Source organism: Anas platyrhynchos, chromosome 30, assembly GCF_047663525.1.
Source record: "Anas platyrhynchos isolate ZD024472 breed Pekin duck chromosome 30, IASCAAS_PekinDuck_T2T, whole genome shotgun sequence".
Classification (NCBI taxonomy): Eukaryota; Metazoa; Chordata; class Aves; order Anseriformes; family Anatidae; genus Anas; species Anas platyrhynchos.
Window position 1 is genome coordinate 6,012,501 of NC_092616.1, and position 18,344 is coordinate 6,030,844.

Below are 18,344 nucleotides of genomic sequence, written 5' to 3' on the forward strand. Positions count from 1 at the left end.
TTGGGGTTTTGGGCCCCTCCGGAGTGGATTTTGGGGTTTTGGGGGCCATCTGGGCTGGATTTTGGGGTTTTGGGCCCCTCCGGAGTGGATTTTGTTTTTTTTGGGGCCATCCGGGCTGGATTTGGGGGGGTTTGGGGCCAAACTTGGGCTTTTTGTGGGTGGGGGTCTCTCACCAAAGTTATCGGGGGTTCCTGAGGATTTGGGGCACATCTGGGGTGGATTTTGGGGTTTTTGGGGCCATCCGGAGTGGATTTTGGGGGCCATCTGGGGTGTATTTGGGGGTTTTGGGTCCCTCTGGAGTGGATTTTGGGGGAATTTTGGGGTTTTGGGCCCCTCTGGAGGGGATTTGGGGGTTTTGAGGACATCTGGGGGGGATTTGGGGGAAGTTTCTGAGGATTTGGGGCACATTTGGGGAGGATTTTGGGGTTTCAGGCCCCTCCGGAGTGGATTTTGGGTTTTTGGGGCCATCCGGGGTGGATTTGGGGTTTTGGGGCCAAACTTGGGCTTTTTGTGGGTGGGGGTCTCTCACCGAAGTTATCGGGGGTCTTCTTGGTGACCAGGAAGCAGAGCTCGGCCTCGGCCACCTCCCTGGCCTTCCTCCCCTCCTCCTCCTCCTCCTCCTCCTCCTCCCGGCACCCCAAGGCGCCCGCGGGGACCTCCGGGGGCCGGAAAGTCACCGCCAGGCGCACCCTGAGCAGCGGGGGGGACCTGGGGGGGGCGACATTTTTTTTGGGGGGGGGTCCCCTTTTTTGGGGGGGGGTTCCCTTTTTTTTGGGGGGTTCCCCTTTTTTTTTTTGGGGGGGGTCCCCTTTTTTTGGGGGGGGTCCCCTTTTTTTTTTTGGGTTCCCCTTTTTTTTTTTGGGGGGGGTCCCCTTTTTTTTCTTTTTTTTTTTTTTTGGGGGGTCCCCTTTTTTTTTTTGGGGGGGTGGGATCCCCTATTTTTTTTTTTGGGGGGTGTCCCCTTTTTTTTTTTTTTGGGGTTCCCCTTTTTTTTCTTTTTTTTTTTTTGGGGGGGGTCCCCCTTTTTTTATTTTTTTGGGAGGGGTCCCCTTTTTTTTTTTGGGGGGGGGGTCCCCTTTTTATTTTTTTTTTTTTGGGGGGGGGTTCCCCTTTTTTATTTTTTTTGGGGGGGGTCCCTTTTTTTTGGGGGGGGGTTCCCCTTTTTTTTTTTTTTTGGGTTCCCCTTTTTTTTTTTGGGTCCCCCTTTTTATTTTTTTTTTTGGGGGGGTCCCCATTTTTTTTTGGGGTTCCCCTTTTTATTTTTTTTTTTGGGGGGGGGTCCCCTTTATTTTTTTTTGCGGGTTTCCCCTTTTTTCTTTTTTTTTTTGGGTTCCCCCTTTTTTTTTTTTTTTGGGGGGGGAACCCATTTTTTTTTTTTTGCTGGTTTCCCCTTTTTTCTTTTTTTGGGTTCCCCTTTTTTTCTTTTTTTTGGGGGGGTCCCCCCCCTTTTTTTTTTTTTTGGGGGGGGGGTGTCCCTTTTTTTTTGGGGGGTGTCCCCTTTTTTTTTTTGGGTCCCCCTTTTCTTTTTTTTTGGGGGGGGTCCCCTTTTTTATTTTTTTTTTTGGGGGGGGTCCCTTTTTTTTTGGGTTCCCTTTTTTTTTTTTTTTTTGGGGGTCCCCCCCTTTTTATTTTTTTTGGGGGGGGGGTCCCCTATTTTTTTTATTTTTTTGGGGGGGGGGTCCCTTTTTTCTTTTTTTTTTGGGGGGTCCCCCCCTTTTATTTTTTTTTTTTGGGGGGGGTGTCCCTTTTTTTTTGGGGGGGTGTCCCCTTTTTTTTTTTTGGGTCCCCCTTTTCTTTTTTTTTGGGGGGGGGTCCCCTTTTTTTTTTTTCTTTTTTTGGGAAGGGGTCCCTTTTTTTTTGGGGGTGTCCCCTATTTTTTTTTTTTGGGGGGTTCCCCTTTTTTATTTTTTTTTTTTGGGGGGGGTCCCACCCACCTGAGCAGCAGGACCTGGCCCTGGGCCCCCACGGCCACGTCCGGCAGCCTGTCCCCCGTCAGGTCCCGGCCCCCGCTCAGCGCCTGCCCGAAGTGGCGCGGCCCCCAGCCCAAACGGGCGCCCGCGATGCGCTAAGGGGGGAGGGGGAGGGGGTGGGGGTGAGGGGGGGTGGGGGGGAGGGGACCCCGGCACCCCGAGGGGGGCTGGCACCCAAGGGGGCTCCAGCACCCAAGGGGGCTCCGGCACCCAAAACACCTCCAGCACCCAAGGGGTCCCCAGCACCCAAGGGGTCCCAGCACCCAAGGGGGCTCCAGCACCCAAGGGTTCCCCAGCACCCAAGGGTCCCCCAGCACCCAAGGGTCCCCCAGCACCCAAGGGTCCCCCAGCACCCAAGGGTTCCCGGCACCCAAGGGGTCTCCAGCACCCAAGGGTTCCCCAGCACCCAGGGGTTCCCCAGCACCTAGGGGTCCCCGGCACCCAAGGGGTCTCCAGCACCCAAGGGGTCCCGACCACCCAAGGGGTCCCCAGCACCCAAGGGGTCTCCAGCACCCAACGTTCCCCAGCACCCAAGGGGTCCCCAGCACCCAACCCACCCCCACCACCCAAGGGGTCTCCACCACCCAAGGGGATTCTACAGGTGAGGTTCTCGACCACCCAAGGGGTCTCCAGCACCCAAGGGGTCCCCAGCACCCAAGATGCCTCCAGCACCCAAGGGTTCTAGACCACCCAAGGGTTCCCGACCACCCAAGACACCTCCAGCACCCAAGGGTTTCCCACCACCCAAGGGTTCTCGACCACCCAAGGGTTCCTGACCACCCAAGGTTTCCCAGCACCCAAGGGGTGTCCACCACCCAAGGGTCCCCCAGCACCCAAGGGGTCTCCAGCACCCAAGGGTCCCTCACCACCCAAGACTACCCCAGCACCCAAGGGTTCCCGACCACCCAAGATGCCTCCAGCACCCAAGGGTCCCCCACCACCCAAGGGTCCCCCCCCACCCCTCCCACCCCCCACCCCCCTCCCCCGCCCCCCCCACCTGGCTGTAGTGCGGGGCGACGCCGCCCTCCCCCCCCCGGAAGACGTAGACGGCCCCGCGGTGCTCGTCCTCCAGGGGGGCGCCCACGGCCACGTCGTGCCAGCCGTCGCCGTCCACGTCCCCCAGGCGGCTGAGGCTGGCCCCGAAGCGCCCCAGGGGGTGGCCGGGCTGGCCCCGCAGCGTCAGAGGGCAGTGCAGCTTCCCGGACTATGGGGGGGGTTAATTAATTAGGGGGGGGTTAATTAGGGGGGGGTAATTAGGGATGGGTTGGATGAAGAGGGTTGGGTTGGGTTGGGTAGAGTTGGGTTGGGTTGGGTTGGGTTGAGTGGGGTTGGGTTGGGTGGGGTGGGAGGGGTTGGGTGGGGTTGGGTTGGGTTAATTAGGGTGGGTTAATTAGAGGGGGTTAATTAGGGCTGGGTTGGATGAAGAGGGTTGGGTTGGGTTGGTCGATTTGGGGTTGGGTGGGGTTGGTTGGGTTAATTAGGATGGGTTAATTAGGGCTGGGTTGGGTTAATTAGGGTGGGTTAATTAGGGCTGGGTTGGGTTAATTAGGGTGGGTTAATTAGGGATGGGTTGGGTTAATTAGGGTGGGTTAATTAGGGATGGGTTAGATGGGGTGGGTGGGGTTGGGTTGGGTTGGGTTGGGTTGGGTAGAGTTGGGTTGGGTTGGGTGGGTTGGGAGGGGTTGGGAGGGGTTGGGTGGGGTGGGGTTGGGTTAATTAGGGTGGGTTAATTAGGGCTGGGTTGGGTTAATTAGGGGGGGTTAATTAGGGCTGGGTTGGGTTAATTAGGGGGGGTTAATTAGGGCTGGGTCCCCCAGGCGGCTGAGGCTGGCCCCGAAGCGCCCCAGGGGGTGGCCGGGCTGGCCCCGCAGCGTCAGAGGGCAGTGCAGCTTCCCGGACTGGGGGGGGGTTAATTAGGGGGGGTTAATTAGGGGGGGGTAATTAGGGCTGGGTTGGATGGGGTGGGGTTGGGTAGAGTTGGGTTGAGTTGGGTTGGGTTGGGTTGGGTTGAGTGGGGTGGGAGGGGTTGGGTTGGGTTGGTTGGGGTTGGGTTGGGTTAATTAGGGGGAGTTAATTAGGGGGGGTTAATTAGGGCTGGGTTGGATGGGGTGGGTGGGGTGGGGTTGATTTGGGTTGGGTGGGTTGGGGTGGGTTGGGAGAGGTTGGGTTGGGTTGGTCGATTTGGGGTTGGGTGGGGTTGGTTGGGTTAATTAGGATGGGTTAATTAGGGCTGGGTTGGGTTAATTAGGGGGGGTTAATTAGGGCTGGGTTGGATGAAGAGGGTTGGGTTGGGTTGGGTTGGGAGGGGTCGGGTTGGGTTGGGTTGGTCGATTTGGGGTTGGGTGGGGGGGCTTGGGTTAATTAGGGTGGGTTAATTAGGGCTGGGTTGGGTTAATTAGGGGGGGTTAATTAGGGCTGGGTTGGGTTAATTAGGGGGGGTTAATTAGGGCTGGGTCCCCCAGGCGGCTGAGGCTGGCCCCGAAGCGCCCCAGGGGGTGGCCGGGCTGGCCCCGCAGCGTCAGAGGGCACTGCAGCTTCCCGGACTGGGGGGGGGGTTAATTAATTAGGGGGGGGTTAATTAGGAGGGGGTAATTAGGGCTGGGGTGGATGGGGTGGGTGGGGTGGATTGGGTTGTATTGGGTTGGGTTGGGTTGGGAGGGGTTGGGTGGGGTGGGGATGGGTGGGGTTGGGTTGGGTTGGGTTAATTAGGGTGGGTTAATTAGAGGGGGGTTAATTGGGGGGGGTTAATTGGGGGGGGTTAATTAGGGATGGGTTGGATGGGTGGGGTGGGGTGGGGTGGGGTGGGTTGGGTTGGGTTGGGTTGGGTTGGGTTAATTAGGGTGGGTTAATTAGGGCTGGGTTGGGTTAATTAGGGGGGGTTAATTAGGGCTGAGTTGGAGGGGGTGGGTGGGGTGGGGTTGGGTTGGGTTGGTTGGGTTGGGTTGGTTGATTTGGGGTCGATTTGGGGTCGATTTGGGGTCGATTTGGGGTCGATTTGGGGTTGATTTGGGGTTGATTTGGGGTCGATTTGGGGTCGATTTGGGGTTGGGTAGATTGGGTTGGGTTGGTCAATTTGGGTTTGATTTGGGGTTGATTTAGGGTTGATTTGGGGTCGATTCGGGGTTGATTTGGGGCTGGTTTGGGGTCAATTTAGGGTCAGTTTGTGCTCAGTTTGGGATCGGTTTGGGTTCGATTTGAGGTTGATTTGGGGTCGATTTGGGGTCAATTTGGGGCTGGTTTAGGGTTGATTTGGGGTTGGGTTGGTCGATTTGGGATTGATTTGGGGTAGGTTTGGGGTCGATTTAGGGTCACTTTGGGGTCGATTTAGGGTCTCTTTGGTGTCACTTTGGGGTCAGTTTTGGGGTCACTTTGGGGTCGATTCGGGGTCGCTTTCGGGTCGGGTTTTTCAATTTGGGGTTGGGTTGGTCGATTTGGGGTCGGGTTAGGTCGGTTGATTTGGGATTGATTTGGGGTCGATTTGGGGTTGATTTAGGGTCAGTTTGGGATCGATTTGGGGCCGGTTTGGGGTTGATTTGTGTCTGATTTGGGGTCGATTTGGGGTCACGTTGATCGATTTGAGGTCGGGTTAGGTTGGTTGATTTGGGGTCGATTTTGGGTCGATTTAGGGTCTATTTGGGGTCAGTTTGGGGTCGCTTTGGGGTTGATTTAGGGTGGATTTCGGGTCAATTTGGGGTCGATTTGGGGTTGATTTAGGGTCACTTTGGGCTCGATTTGGGGTCACTTTGGGGTTGATTCGGGGTTGAGTTGGGGTCAATTTAGGGTCGATTTAGGGTCGCTTTGGAGTCGATTTGGGGTCGATTCGGGGTCGCTTTCGGGTCGGGTTTTTCAATTTGGGGTTGGGTTGGTCGATTTGGGGTCGGGTTGGGTTGGTTGATTTGGGGTCAATTCAGGGTCGATTTGGGGTCACTTTTGGGTCACTTTGGGGTCAATTTAGGGTCAGTTTGGGATCGATTTGGGGTTGATTTGGGGTCGATTGGGGGTCGATTTTGGGTCAATTTGGGGTCACTTTGGGGTTGATTTGGGGTCGGGTTGGGTTAGTTGGTTTGGGGTTGATTGGGTTTGGGATCAATTTGAGGTCGGGTTAGGTTGGTCGATTTGGGGTCGATTTAGGGTCTATTTAGGGTCAGTTTGGGGCCGATTCGGGGTCGCGTTGCGCTCCCCTACCTTTGGCGGCAGCCGGCAGACCCCCACGCGCCCCCCGCTGCCGTCCCCGTAGAACATGGGGGCCCCCACCAGCAGCGCCCCCGCCGAGGCGCCTCCCCGGGGGGCCAGGGCGCACAGGGACGCCCCGAAGTAGGAGCCCACCTGGGGGGGCAGCGGGGTCAGCGGGACGGGGTGGGGAACGGCGGGAGGGGGGGGTCCCGCGCCCCCCACCCCACCCCACCCCCCCGACCCCCCCCCTCACCTGCTGCCCCACGGCGTCCCCCACCAGCTCCCAGGTGGGGCCGCGGAGGAGGAAGAGGAGGAGGCGGCCGACGTGGCCGGAGCGGGGGGCCCCCAGCGCCAGCCCCCGGCTGCCCCCCAGGGACAGGGACTCGGCCGCGTAGCCTGGGGACAGCGGGGTCAGTGGGGGGGGGTGGGGGGGGTGGACCCCAAGACCCCCCCCAAGAGGATGCCAAGACCCCCATGGTGACCCCAAGACCCCCAAGACCCCCATGGGGAAGCCAAGACCCCCATGGGGACACTGAGACCCCCAAGACCCCCATAGGGACACCAAAAACCCCAATGAGACACCAAGACCCCAAAGACCCCCACAGTGACCCCAAGACCCCCCAAGGGGACACCAACGCCCCCAAGACCCCCACGGTGACCCCAAGACCCCCCCATGGTGACCCTTAGACCCTGAAGACCCCCATGGGGACACCAACACCCCAAAGACCCCCAAGTGGACACCAAGACCCCCAAAACCCCCACAGTGACCCCAATACCCCCACGGTGACCCCAAGACCCCCATGTGGACACCAAGACCCCCAAGACCCCTATGGTGACCCCAAGACCCCCAAGACCCCCACGGTGACCCTAAGACACCCAAGACCCCCATGGTGACCCCAAGACTCCCATGGGGGCACCAAGACCCCAATGGTGACCCCAAGACCCTGAAGACCCCCATGGTGACACCAAGACCCCCATTGGGGACACCAAAACCCCAAAGACCCCCAAGTGGACACCGAGACCCCAAAGACCCCCACAGTGACCCCAAGACCCCCCATGGGGACACCAAGACCCCCAAGACCCCCAAGAGGACAACAAGACCCCCAATAATCCCATAGGGACACCAAAACCCCAAAGACCCCCACGGTGACCCCAAGACCCCCCCACGGTGACCCCAAGACCCCCAAGCCCCCCCCCCCCCCAAATTTGGGACCCCCAAGCCCCCCCCCCCCCTCGCCCCTCACCCAGGTAGGCGTCGCTCATGTCCCCGGCGCCTCGGGACACGTTGAGGAAGGTGGGCTTCCCGCTGGGGCCGTAGACGAAGACCCCCCCGGACCAGTCGTAGGCGCCCACCGCTCCCAGTACGGGCCCCTCCTGCACCAGTACAGACCGGGAGGGGACCGGTTTGGGACGGGGGGCGGTGGGTGAGGGTTGGGGGGGGGTCTCGGGGGGGTCGGGGCCACTCACGGGGGTGAGCAGGGCGCTGAAGCCCTCCTGGGCCATCTCCAGCTGGAAGGAGCTGCCGAGGGCGGACTGGGTGCCTGGGGGGGGGTGGGGGGAGAGAGGGGGGCACCCAAGGGTGACGGGGGTCCCAAAATGGTCTCGGGGACCCCCCCCCTTGGGACCCCCACCCGCCGGGTACCCTCGATGGCGAAGATCTTCTCCTGCAGCTGGTTCTGGATGCCCTGCAGGGCGTCGAAGTTGTCCACGCGGAAGATGTGGTCCTCGGGGGGCGCCGAGGCGATGGCCTGGAGCTCGGCCAGGGCCTCGCGGTCCTGGAAGGCGTCGCCCACCTGCGGACGGGGAGGGGGGACGGATGGAGATGTTCTGGAGATGTTCTAGAACATCTGGAGATGGTTGGGTGGGTAGATGGAGATGTTTTGGAGATGTTCTAGAGCATCTGGGAATGGTTGGGTGGGTGGATAGAGATGTTTTGGGTTGGATGGAGATGTTTTGGAGATGATCTAGAACATCTGGAGATGGTTGGGTGGATGGATGGAGATGTTCTAGAACGTCTGAGAATGGTTGGGTGGATGGATGGAGACATTTTGGGATGGATGGAGATGTTCTGGAGATGTTCTAGAACATCTGGGAGGGGTCAGATGGATGGATGGAGATGTTTGGAGGTGGATGGAGATGTTTGGAGATGTTCTAGAACATCTGGAGATGGTTGGGTGGATGGATGGAGATATTTTGGGATGGAGGGAGATGTTTGGAGATGTTCTAAAACATCTGGAGATGGTTGGGTGGATGGATGGAGATGTTTGGAGGTGGGTGGAGATGTTTGGAGATGTTCTAGAACATCTGGAAGAATTCGGATGGACGGATGGAGATATTTGGGGGTGGATGGATGGATGGATGGATGGAGATGTTCTAGAACATCTGGGGATGAATGGATGAAGATGTTTTGGGATGGTGGAGATGTTCTGGAGATGTTCTAGAACATCTGGGAGGGGTTGGGTGGATGGATGGAGATGTTTTGGAGATGTTCTAGAACATCTGGGGATGGATGGGTGGATGGATGGAGATGTTCTAGAAGATCTGGGAGAATTTGGATGGACGGATGGAGCTGTTTTGGGATGATGGAGATTTTTGGAGATGTTCTAGAACATCTGGGAGAATTCGGATGGCCGGATGGAGATATTTGGGGACGGACCGAGGTGGTCGGGGACCCCTCACCCCGATGGCGTAGCGCGTCACCCCCATGTGGTTGGCCAAGGGGATGACGTCCTCGTAGTTGAGGTTGTCGTTGGCCTTCTTCCCGTCCGTGATGACGATGAGGACCTTTCTAGAACCTTCTCTCGCCCCCATACCGGGCCGAAACGTCTCCGTCCTGCACCGGGAGGACACCGGGGGGGTGAGGGACCTGGGGGGTGGGACCTTGGTGGGTGGGGTTCTCCTGGGGGGGGGGACTCACAGAACTTTCTGGATGGCCGAGGCGGTGTGGGTCCAACCTCGGAGCTGGTCGACCTTCCTCAGAAGCCTGGTGGGGTCTGGGGAGCGTCGGAAGGTCTCGAAGTTGAAGTGCTCCCGGATCTTGTCCGAGAACTGGGTGAGGGCAAACTGCCAGGGGGGGACAAGCAGAAGAAGACCCCAAGGTGAGGAACCATGGGAGGACCCAACTGGAAGACCCCATCAAGAGGAACCATGGGAGAACCCGACCAGAAGACCCCAATTTGAGAAATTATGGAAGAACCTGACCAGAAGAAGACCCCAATGCGTCACCCCAACATGAGGAACCATGGAGGAACCCGACCAGAAGACCCCAACAGACCACCCCAATGTGAGGAACCATGGGAGAACCCGACCAGAAGACCCCAATTTGAGAAATTATGGAAGAACCCGACCAGAAGAAGACCCCAACGTGAGGAACCATGGGAGAACCCGACCAGAAGAAGACCCCAACGTGTCACCCCATCAAGAGGAACCATGGTAGAACCCGAGCAGAAGACCCCAAGACATCACCCCAATGTGAGGAACCATGGGAGAACCCGACCAGAAGACCCCAACGTGAGGAACCATGGAAGAAGACAACCAGAAGACCCCAAAAGACCACCCCATCGTGAGGAACCATGGGAGAACCCGACCAGAAGAAGACCCCCAACGCATCACCCCAACGTGAAGAACCATGGAAGAACCCAACCAGAAGACCCCAATTTGAGAAATTATGGAAGAACCCGACCAGAAGAAGACCCCAACCCAACACCCCATTTTGAGGAACCCTTGGAGAACCCGACCAGAAGAAGACCCCATTTTGAGGAACCATTGGAGAACCCGACCAGAAGAAGACCCCAACGTGAGGAACCATGGAAGAACCCAACCAGAAGAAGACCCCCACCACCACCTCGCCCCACCACGAAGACCAAGAGGAGCAGGAGAACCCCTTGGAGGCCACGACAGGGACGGAGAACCTGAAGGACCCCCCCCCCGGGTGGGCCGTACCTGCGTGTCGGTGCCCTGGAACCTCTTCATCACCTCGGCGATGAAGGTCTTCATCGTCTGGAAGTCGTGGTGCCTGATGCTCCCCGAGCCGTCGATGAGGAGCGCCACGTCCGAAGATTTTTTGGGGCACTCTAGAGGGACCACGCCCATGTCCCCGTGGCCAACGGGGACGTCCCCAAAATTGTCCCACCCCTTGGTGTCCCCACCCCACCCCGTACCTGGTTGGGTGGCCGGGAGGCGTTGGAGCTGCTGGAAGTTGAGGTCCAGGTGGACGCAGAAGCCGTTGAGGTGGACGTTCTCCCCGCAGGTTTGGGGCACCGTGGGGGCGCACGCCTGGGGTGCAGGGCGGGGAGACCCCCAAAATCAGCGGGGGAATCCCAAAAAATTAGTGGGGAGACCCCCAAAACCAGAGGGGAGACCCCAAAAAATCAGTGGGGACACCAAAAGTCAGCAGGGAGACACCAGAAATCAGTAGGGAGGCCTCAAAATCAGCGGGGAGACCCCAAAAATCAGTGGGGACTCCAAAAATCAACAGGGAGACCCCCAAAAACAGAGAGGAGAGCCCAAAAATTAGTGGGGAGACATCAAAAATCAGCAGGGAGACCCCAAAAATCAGTGGGGACCCCGAAATCAGTGGAGAGACCCCAAAAATCAGTGGAGAGACCCCAAAAATCAACAAGGAGACTCCAAAACCAGCAGGGAGACCCCAAAAATCAGTGGGGACCCCAAAAATCAACAGGGAGACCCCCAAAACCAGAGGGGAGAGCCCAAAAATTAGTGGGGAGACCCCAAAAATCAGTGGGAGACCCCAAAAACCGGTGGGGAGACCCAAAAAATCAGTGGGGAGACCCAAAAAATTAGTGGGAGACACCAGAAATCAGTGGGGAGACCCCAAAAATTAGTGGGGAGACAACAGAAATCAGTGGGGCGACCAAAAAATCAGCAGGGAGACCCCAAAAATGAGTGGGGAGACCCCAAAACCAGAGAAGAGACCCCAAAAATCAATGGGGACCCCAAAAATCAGCAGGGAGACACCAAAAATTAGTGGAGAGACATCAAAAATCAGCAGGGAGACACCAAAAATCAGCAGGGAGACCTCCAAAATCAGTGGGGAGACCCCAAAAACAGTGGGGAGACCCCAAAACAGAGGGGAGAGCCCAAAAATGAGTGGGGAGACACCAAAATCAATGAGGAGACCCCAAAATCAGTGGGGAGGCCCCAAAAATCAACAGGGAGACCCCCACACCAAACAGACCAATTTTTGGTGAAATCTCCTTAATATTACCAGAAATGGACCAATTTGGGGTGAAAAACGCTCGATACCACCCCAAATCGACCATTTTTACACGAAAAACCCTTCACATTACCCCACCGGACAAATTTTGGGGTGAAATCTCGACACCACCCCAATGGACAAATTTTGGGTGAAAACCCTTCGACCTCACCCCAAAATGGACCAATTTGGGGCGAAATCCCCCCAAACGCCCCCCTCCGATACCCACCAGGGCCCCGTTGTCCCCCGCGGCCAGCGTCAACCCCATGGACGCGTTGACCCCTTTCGGCGACCCTACAAAAACACGGGTTGAGACCCTCGGGGACCCAAAATATCCCAAAATATCCTTTTTTTTGGGGGGGTCGGGGGTCCTCACCGGCGACTTCCACCTCCTCGCACCTCCCAGTTCGGGGCCGGCACTGGAAAATGGTCCCCGAATTTTGGAGCGGCGCGCCCACCAGGATCCTACGGGGTTGGGGTTTTTTTTGGGTTGAAAAAGTGGGATTTTTTGGGGTGAAAAAATAGGATTTTGGGGTTTTTTCGCCCCCGTGCTCACCCTCCGTCGTCGGGGGTGCCGAATTGGGCCACGCTCTGCCCGAAAGCCCCCGCGGGGTCCCCGCGGAAGACGGTCACCGTGTCCTCGTCGATGCCGGGGCCGCGGCAGGAGGACAGAGCTTGGGGGGGGGGGACATGGGGGTCATATAGGGGACACCCCGAGTCCCCTATAGGGTCCCCGGGTCCCCCTGTAGACCCTATAGGGACCCCAAGTCCTGGTCCCACCCCATGTCACCTGTAGGACCCCCAAATCTTGGTCCCACCCCCCTGTCCCCTATAGGACCCAGGGCCACCCCACATCCCCTATAGGACCTCCAAGTCCTGGTCCCACCCCCCTGTCCCCTATAGGACCCAGGGCCACCCCACATCCCCTATAGGACCTCCAAGTCCTGGTCCCACCCCCCTGTCCCCTATAGGACCCAGAGCCACCCCCTGTCCCCTATAGGACCCCCAAGTCCTGGTCCCACCCCCCTGTCCCCTATAGGACCCAGAGCCACCCCATGTCCCCTATAGGGTCACGGAGCTCCCAGGGCCACCCCACATCCCCTATAGGACCTAGACCCACCCCATGTCCCCTATAGGACCCCCAAGTCCTGGTCCCATCCCATGTCCCCTATAGGGACATAGAGCTCCTGGGGACACCCCATGTCCCCTATAGGACCCCCAAGTCCTGGTCCCACCCCCTGTCCCCTATAGGACCCAGAGCCACCCCATGTCCCCTATAGGACCCAGACCCTCTCCAAATCCCCTATAGGGTCACAGAGCTCTGGTGCCACCCCACATCCCCTATAGGACCCCCCAGGTCCTGGTGCCACCCCACTTCCCCTATAGGACCCAGAGCTCCCCACATCCCCTATAGGACCCGGAGCCACCCCAAATCCCCAATAGGACCCAGAGCCACCCCACATCTCCTATAGGTCCCAGAGCCACCCCAAATCCCCTATAGGACCCAGAGCCACCCCACAGCTCCTATAGGACCCAGAGCCACCCTAAATCCCTTATAGAACCCAGAGCCACCCCACATCCCCTATAGGTCCCAGAGCCACCCCACATCTCCTATAGGTCCCAGAGCCACCCCAAATCCCCTATAGGACCCAGAGCCACCCCACAACTCCTATAGGACCCAGAGCCACCCTAAATCCCTTATAGGACCCAGAGCTTCTCCTAATAACCTATAGGACCCAGAGCCACCCCAAATCCCCTATAGGACCCATAGCCACCCTAAATCCCCTATAGGGTCCAGAGCCACCCCACATCTCCTATAGGACCCAGAGCCACCCCAAATAACCCTATAGGGTCCAGAGCCACCCCAAATCCCCTATAGGACCCAGAGCCACCCCAAATCCTCTATAGGACCCAGAGCCACCCTAAATCCCTTATAGGGTCCAGAGCTTCTCCTAATACCCTATAGGACCCAGAGCCACCCCAAATCCCCTATAGGACCCAGAGCCACCCCAAATAACCCTATAGGACCCGGTGCCACCCCAAATCCCCTTTAGGACCCAGAGCCACCCTAAATCCCCTATAGGACCCAGAGCCACCCCAAATCCCCTATAGGACCCAGAGCCACCCCACAACTCCTATAGGACCCAGAGCCACCCTAAATCCCTTATAGGGTCCAGAGCCACCCTAAATCCCCTATAGGTCCCAGAGCCACCCCAAATCCCCTATAGGACCCAGAGCCACCCCAAATCCCTTATAGGACCCAGAGCTTCTCCAAATCCCCTATAGGACCCAGAGCCACCCCAAATCCCTTATAGGACCCAGAGCCACCCCAAATCCCTTATAGGGTCCAGAGCTTCTCCTAATAACCTATAGGACCCAGAGCCACCCCAAATCCCCTTTAGGACCCAGAGCCACCCTAAATCCCTTATAGGACCCAGAGCTTCTCCTAATAACCTATAGGACCCAAAGTCATCCCACATCCCCTATAGGGTCCAGAGCCACCCCAAATCCCCTATAGGGCCCAGAGCCACCCCAAATCCCCTATAGGACCCCGAGCCACCCCAAATCCCCTATAGGGTCCAGAGCCACCCCAAATCTCCTATAGGACCCAGAGCCACCCCACGTCCCCTATAGGACCCAGAGACACCCCAAATCCCCTATAGGACCCAGAGCCACCCCAAATCCCCTATAGGGTCCAGAGCTTCTCCAAATCCCCTATAGGACCCGGTGCCACCCCACGTCCCCTATAGGACCCAGAGCCACCCCAAATCCCTTATAGGACCCAGAGCCACCCCAAATCCCCTATAGGACCCAGAGCCACCCCAAATCCCCTATAGGACCCATAGCCACCCTAAATCCCCTATAGGGTCCAGAGCCACCCTAAATCCCTTATAGGACCCAGAGTCACCCCAAATCACCTATAGCACCCAGAGCCACCCCAAATCCCTTATAGGACCCAGAGCTTCTCCAAATCCCCTATAGGACCCGGTGCCACCCCACGTCCCCTATAGGACCCAGAGCCACCCCAAATCCCCTTTAGGACCCAGAGCCACCCCAAATCCCCTATAGGGTCCAGAGCCACCCCAAATCCCTTATAGGGTCCAGAGCCACCCCAAATCCCCTATAGGACCCCGAGCCACCCCAAATCCCCTATAGGGCCACCCACCCGCGGCCAGGAGGAGCAGCAGCGCCCGCGGCCCCATTGTCGCCGCCGGCTCCGTCCCCGAAGCAGAAGTCGGGCGGCTGCGGGGAGGAGAAGGGGAAGGAAGGGGTGGGGAAGGATTCGGGGAGAGAACGGGCGGAAAAGGGCAAAAATAACCCAAAAAAAAATTAAAAATAAATGAATGGAAACGCAAAAGGGGAAGAACAAAAAAAAAAGGGTGGGGAGGGGCTAAAAAAAAAGGGAGGAAAAGGCAAAAACGGGGGCGCGGCCACCGAGGGAGTGCGTGACCCTATAAGGTCCGATCCTATATGGACACGGGGCGGGGGGTGGGGTCTATGGGGTCTATGGGGCACGGCGTTTGTCACCCCATGGTGCCACCACCCCATGATCCTAAAACCCCCATGGTGCCACCACCCCATGGTGCCACCACCCCATGGTGACACCACCCCATGGTGACACCACCCCACGGTCCCAAAACCCCATTGTGACACCACCCCCGTGATCCTAAAACCCCATGGTGACAGCACCCCGAGGTGACGCAACCCCATGGTGACACCACCCCCGTGATCCTAAAACCCCATGGTGCCACCACCCCATGGTGCCACCACCCCATGGTGCCACCACCCCATGATCCTACAACCCCATCTCATAACCCCATGACCCCACAACTCCATGACCCCACAACCCCATGGTGTCCCCAACCCCATAATGTCCCCAACCCTATGGTGCCACCACCCCATGGCCCCATAACCCCATGACCCCACAACCCCATGGTGTCCACCACCCCTTAATGTCCCCAACCCCATGACCCCATAACCCCATGATCCCATAACCCCATGGTGTCCACCATCCCATAATGTCCCCAACCCCATGACCCCATAACCCCATGACCCCATGGTGTCCCCAACCCCATAATGTCCCCAACCCCATGGTCCCACCACCCTACAACCCCATGACCCCATAATCCCATGGTGTCCACCACCCCATGGTGTCCCCAACCCCATGGTGGCCCCAACCCCATGGCCCCAAAACCCCATGGTGTCCCCAACCCCATAACATCCCCAACCCCATGACCCCATAACCCCATAACCCCATGACCCCACAACCCCATGATGTCCCCAACCCCATGGTCCCACCACCCCATAACCCCATGACCCCATAACCCCATGACCCCATAACCCCATGGTGCCCCCAACCCCATAATGTCCCCAAACCCATGACCCCATAACCCCATGGTGTCCAAAACCCCATAATGTCCCCAACCCCATAATGTCCCCAACCCCATAATGTCCCCAACCCCATGGCCCCATAACCCCATGACCCCACTGTGCCCCCAACCCCATGATGTCCCCAACCCCATGGTCCCACCACCCCATAACCCCATGACCCCATAACCCCATGGTGTCCACCACCCCATGGTGGCCCCAACCCCATGGTGGCCCCATAACCCCATGACCCCAACACCCCATGGTGTCCCCAACCCCATAATGTCCCCAACCCCATGACCCCATAACCCCATGGTGTCCCCAACCCCATAATGTCCCCACCACCCCATGGTGTCCCCATAACCCCATGACCCCATAACCCCATGGTGTCCCCAACCCCATGACCCCATAACCCCATAACCCCATGGTGTCCACCATCCCATGGTGTCCCCAACCCCATAATGTCCCCAACCCCATGGCCCCACCACCCCATAACGTCCCCAACCCCATTGTTCCCCCAACCCCACAAAGTCCCCGCCCCCCACCCCCCAAAATTTAGGGTCCGTCCCGGATGTGGCGGCGCCGGGCGATGTCCCCGGTGTCACCTCCGCCCCCGGTGGCCCCGTCCCCATAGGGACCCGGCCGCGGCCCCACCCCGGAAGGAGCCGCGGTTTTGGGGTTTTGGGTTCCTTCCTTGGGGGGGGGATTTGGGGGGGGACTTCCTGATTTTTGGGGACGAGGGGGGGTGGGGGGGGATGGGGGTGTCCCCAAATTTCTCCGTCTGGTTGGCCACGGGGCACCAAAGGTCTCCAGGTGTCTCCAAAAATTCTCCAAATTTCTCCAAATTTCTCAAAAAATTCTCCAAAACTTCTTCAAACTTCTCCAAAATTCTCCATCCCATCACGGAACATCTCCAAACTTCTCCAAACTTCTCCAAAAATTCTCCAAACTTCCCCAAAATTCTCCATCCCACCACCAAACATCTCAAAATTTCTCCAAAATTCAACAAAAATCTCCATCCCACCTCCAAACATCTCCAAACTTCTCCAAAATTCTCCCAAAATCTCCATCCTGTCAAGGAACATCTCCAAAAATCTCCATCCCACCTCCAAACATCTCCAAATCTCTCCAAAATTCTCCTAAATTCTCCATCCTGTCAAGGAACATCTCCAAATTTCTCCAAAATTCTCCAAAAATCTCCGTCCCACCACCAAACATCTCCAAACTTCTCCAAACATCTCCAAATTTCTCCAAAATTCTCCAAAAATCTCCATCCCATCAAGGAACATCTCAAAATTTCTCCAAAATTCTCCCAAAATCTCCAAAAAATCTCCATCCATCCCCAAACATCTCCACCCACCCACCCATCACCCACCGACCACCGGTGGCCAAGGAGAAGACCCCTCCGGAGGACCCACCACGGCCCCCACCTCCGTCCTCCTCCAGGTGGGCCTCCTTGGTGACCCACGGCTCCTCCCAGTCCCTCCCAGTCCCCTCCCAGTCCCCTCCCAGTCCATCCCAGTATCCCCCAGGCCACACTTTGGTGCCACCGCAACCCCTTTATTGATGCCGCAGAGCCCCAAGCACGGTGACGCCCCCCCAGATGTCCCCAAATGTCCCCAGGGTGGCCCCAGATGTCCCCAAGGTGGCCCCAAATGTCCCCCCAGTGGTCCCAAATGTCCTCATGGTGGTCCCGTGGTGTCTTCAGGTGTCCCCAGATGTCCCCATGGTGGCTCCTGGTGTCCCCACGGTGTCCATGCTCCACCTCCACGTGTCCACAGGGTCAACATTTGAGGTTCTACCACAGTTTGGTGGCCACCACACCACCATACCATGATGTTCCTCGGGTTCCTACTGGGCCAACTTGATGTAGGACCACCCAGTTGAGGTCCTGGCACCCATCCTTACCTCCCAAGTCCATCATCCACCCCAAAATGGTTCAAAATGTCAATATTTGAGGTTCTACCATGGTTTGGTGGCCACCACACCACAACTCCATGAGTTTTTCTTAGGTTCTAGGATGGAACCCATGATGGTGGACCACCCAGTTGAGGTCCTGAGACCCATCCCGACCTCCAAACCCCATATTTGACCTCTGCATGTCTCCAGGGTCAACATTTGAGGTTCTACCAGGGTTTGGTGGCCACCACACCACAACTTCAAGACCCTTCCTTGGGTTCTAAGATGGAACCCATGACAATGGACCACCCTTTTGAGGTCCTGGCACCCATATTGACCTCCCAAGTCCATAATCCACCCCAAAATGGTTCAAAATGTCGATATTTGAGGTTCTACCATGGTTTGGTGGCCACCACACCACAACTTCATGACCCTTCCTTGGGTTCTAAGACGGAACCCATGACAATGGACCACCCTTTTGAGGTCCTGGCACCCATATTGACCTCCCAAGTCCATAATCCACCTCAAAATGGTTCAAAACGTTAATATTTGAGGTTCTACCATGGTTTGGTGGCCACCAGACCCCAAATCCATGAGGTTCCTCAGGTTCCTATTGGGACACCTTGACGTAGGACCACCCTTTTGAGGTCTTGGCACCCATATTGACCTCCCAAGTCCATAAACCACCTCAAAATGGTTCAAAATGTCAACATTTGAGG

The 18,344-nt window shown here is 57.5% G+C and overlaps 1 protein-coding gene across 1 annotated transcript in view; it reads right to left on the reverse strand.

Moving 5' to 3' along the window:
* The window catches only part of LOC139999861 (integrin alpha-X-like), a 32,318-nt gene extending 17,653 nt beyond the window's left edge, over positions 1-14,665 (reverse strand). The window contains exons 1-16 of the mRNA XM_072029489.1: positions 14,525-14,665; positions 11,915-12,032; positions 11,735-11,823; positions 11,588-11,652; positions 10,304-10,418; positions 10,086-10,216; positions 9,061-9,206; positions 8,823-8,976; positions 7,786-7,936; positions 7,611-7,684; positions 7,388-7,517; positions 6,397-6,539; positions 6,156-6,296; positions 2,968-3,174; positions 1,935-2,065; positions 530-708 (exon numbers count right to left, since the gene is read on the reverse strand). Of these exons, the coding sequence (XP_071885590.1) occupies positions 530-708; positions 1,935-2,065; positions 2,968-3,174; positions 6,156-6,296; positions 6,397-6,539; positions 7,388-7,517; positions 7,611-7,684; positions 7,786-7,936; positions 8,823-8,976; positions 9,061-9,206; positions 10,086-10,216; positions 10,304-10,418; positions 11,588-11,652; positions 11,735-11,823; positions 11,915-12,032; positions 14,525-14,561 (2,011 nt within the window). The 5' untranslated portion in view covers positions 14,562-14,665. The remainder of the gene's footprint in view (positions 1-529; positions 709-1,934; positions 2,066-2,967; positions 3,175-6,155; positions 6,297-6,396; positions 6,540-7,387; positions 7,518-7,610; positions 7,685-7,785; positions 7,937-8,822; positions 8,977-9,060; positions 9,207-10,085; positions 10,217-10,303; positions 10,419-11,587; positions 11,653-11,734; positions 11,824-11,914; positions 12,033-14,524) is intronic.
* Between the last annotated feature and the right edge of the window lie 3,679 nt (positions 14,666-18,344).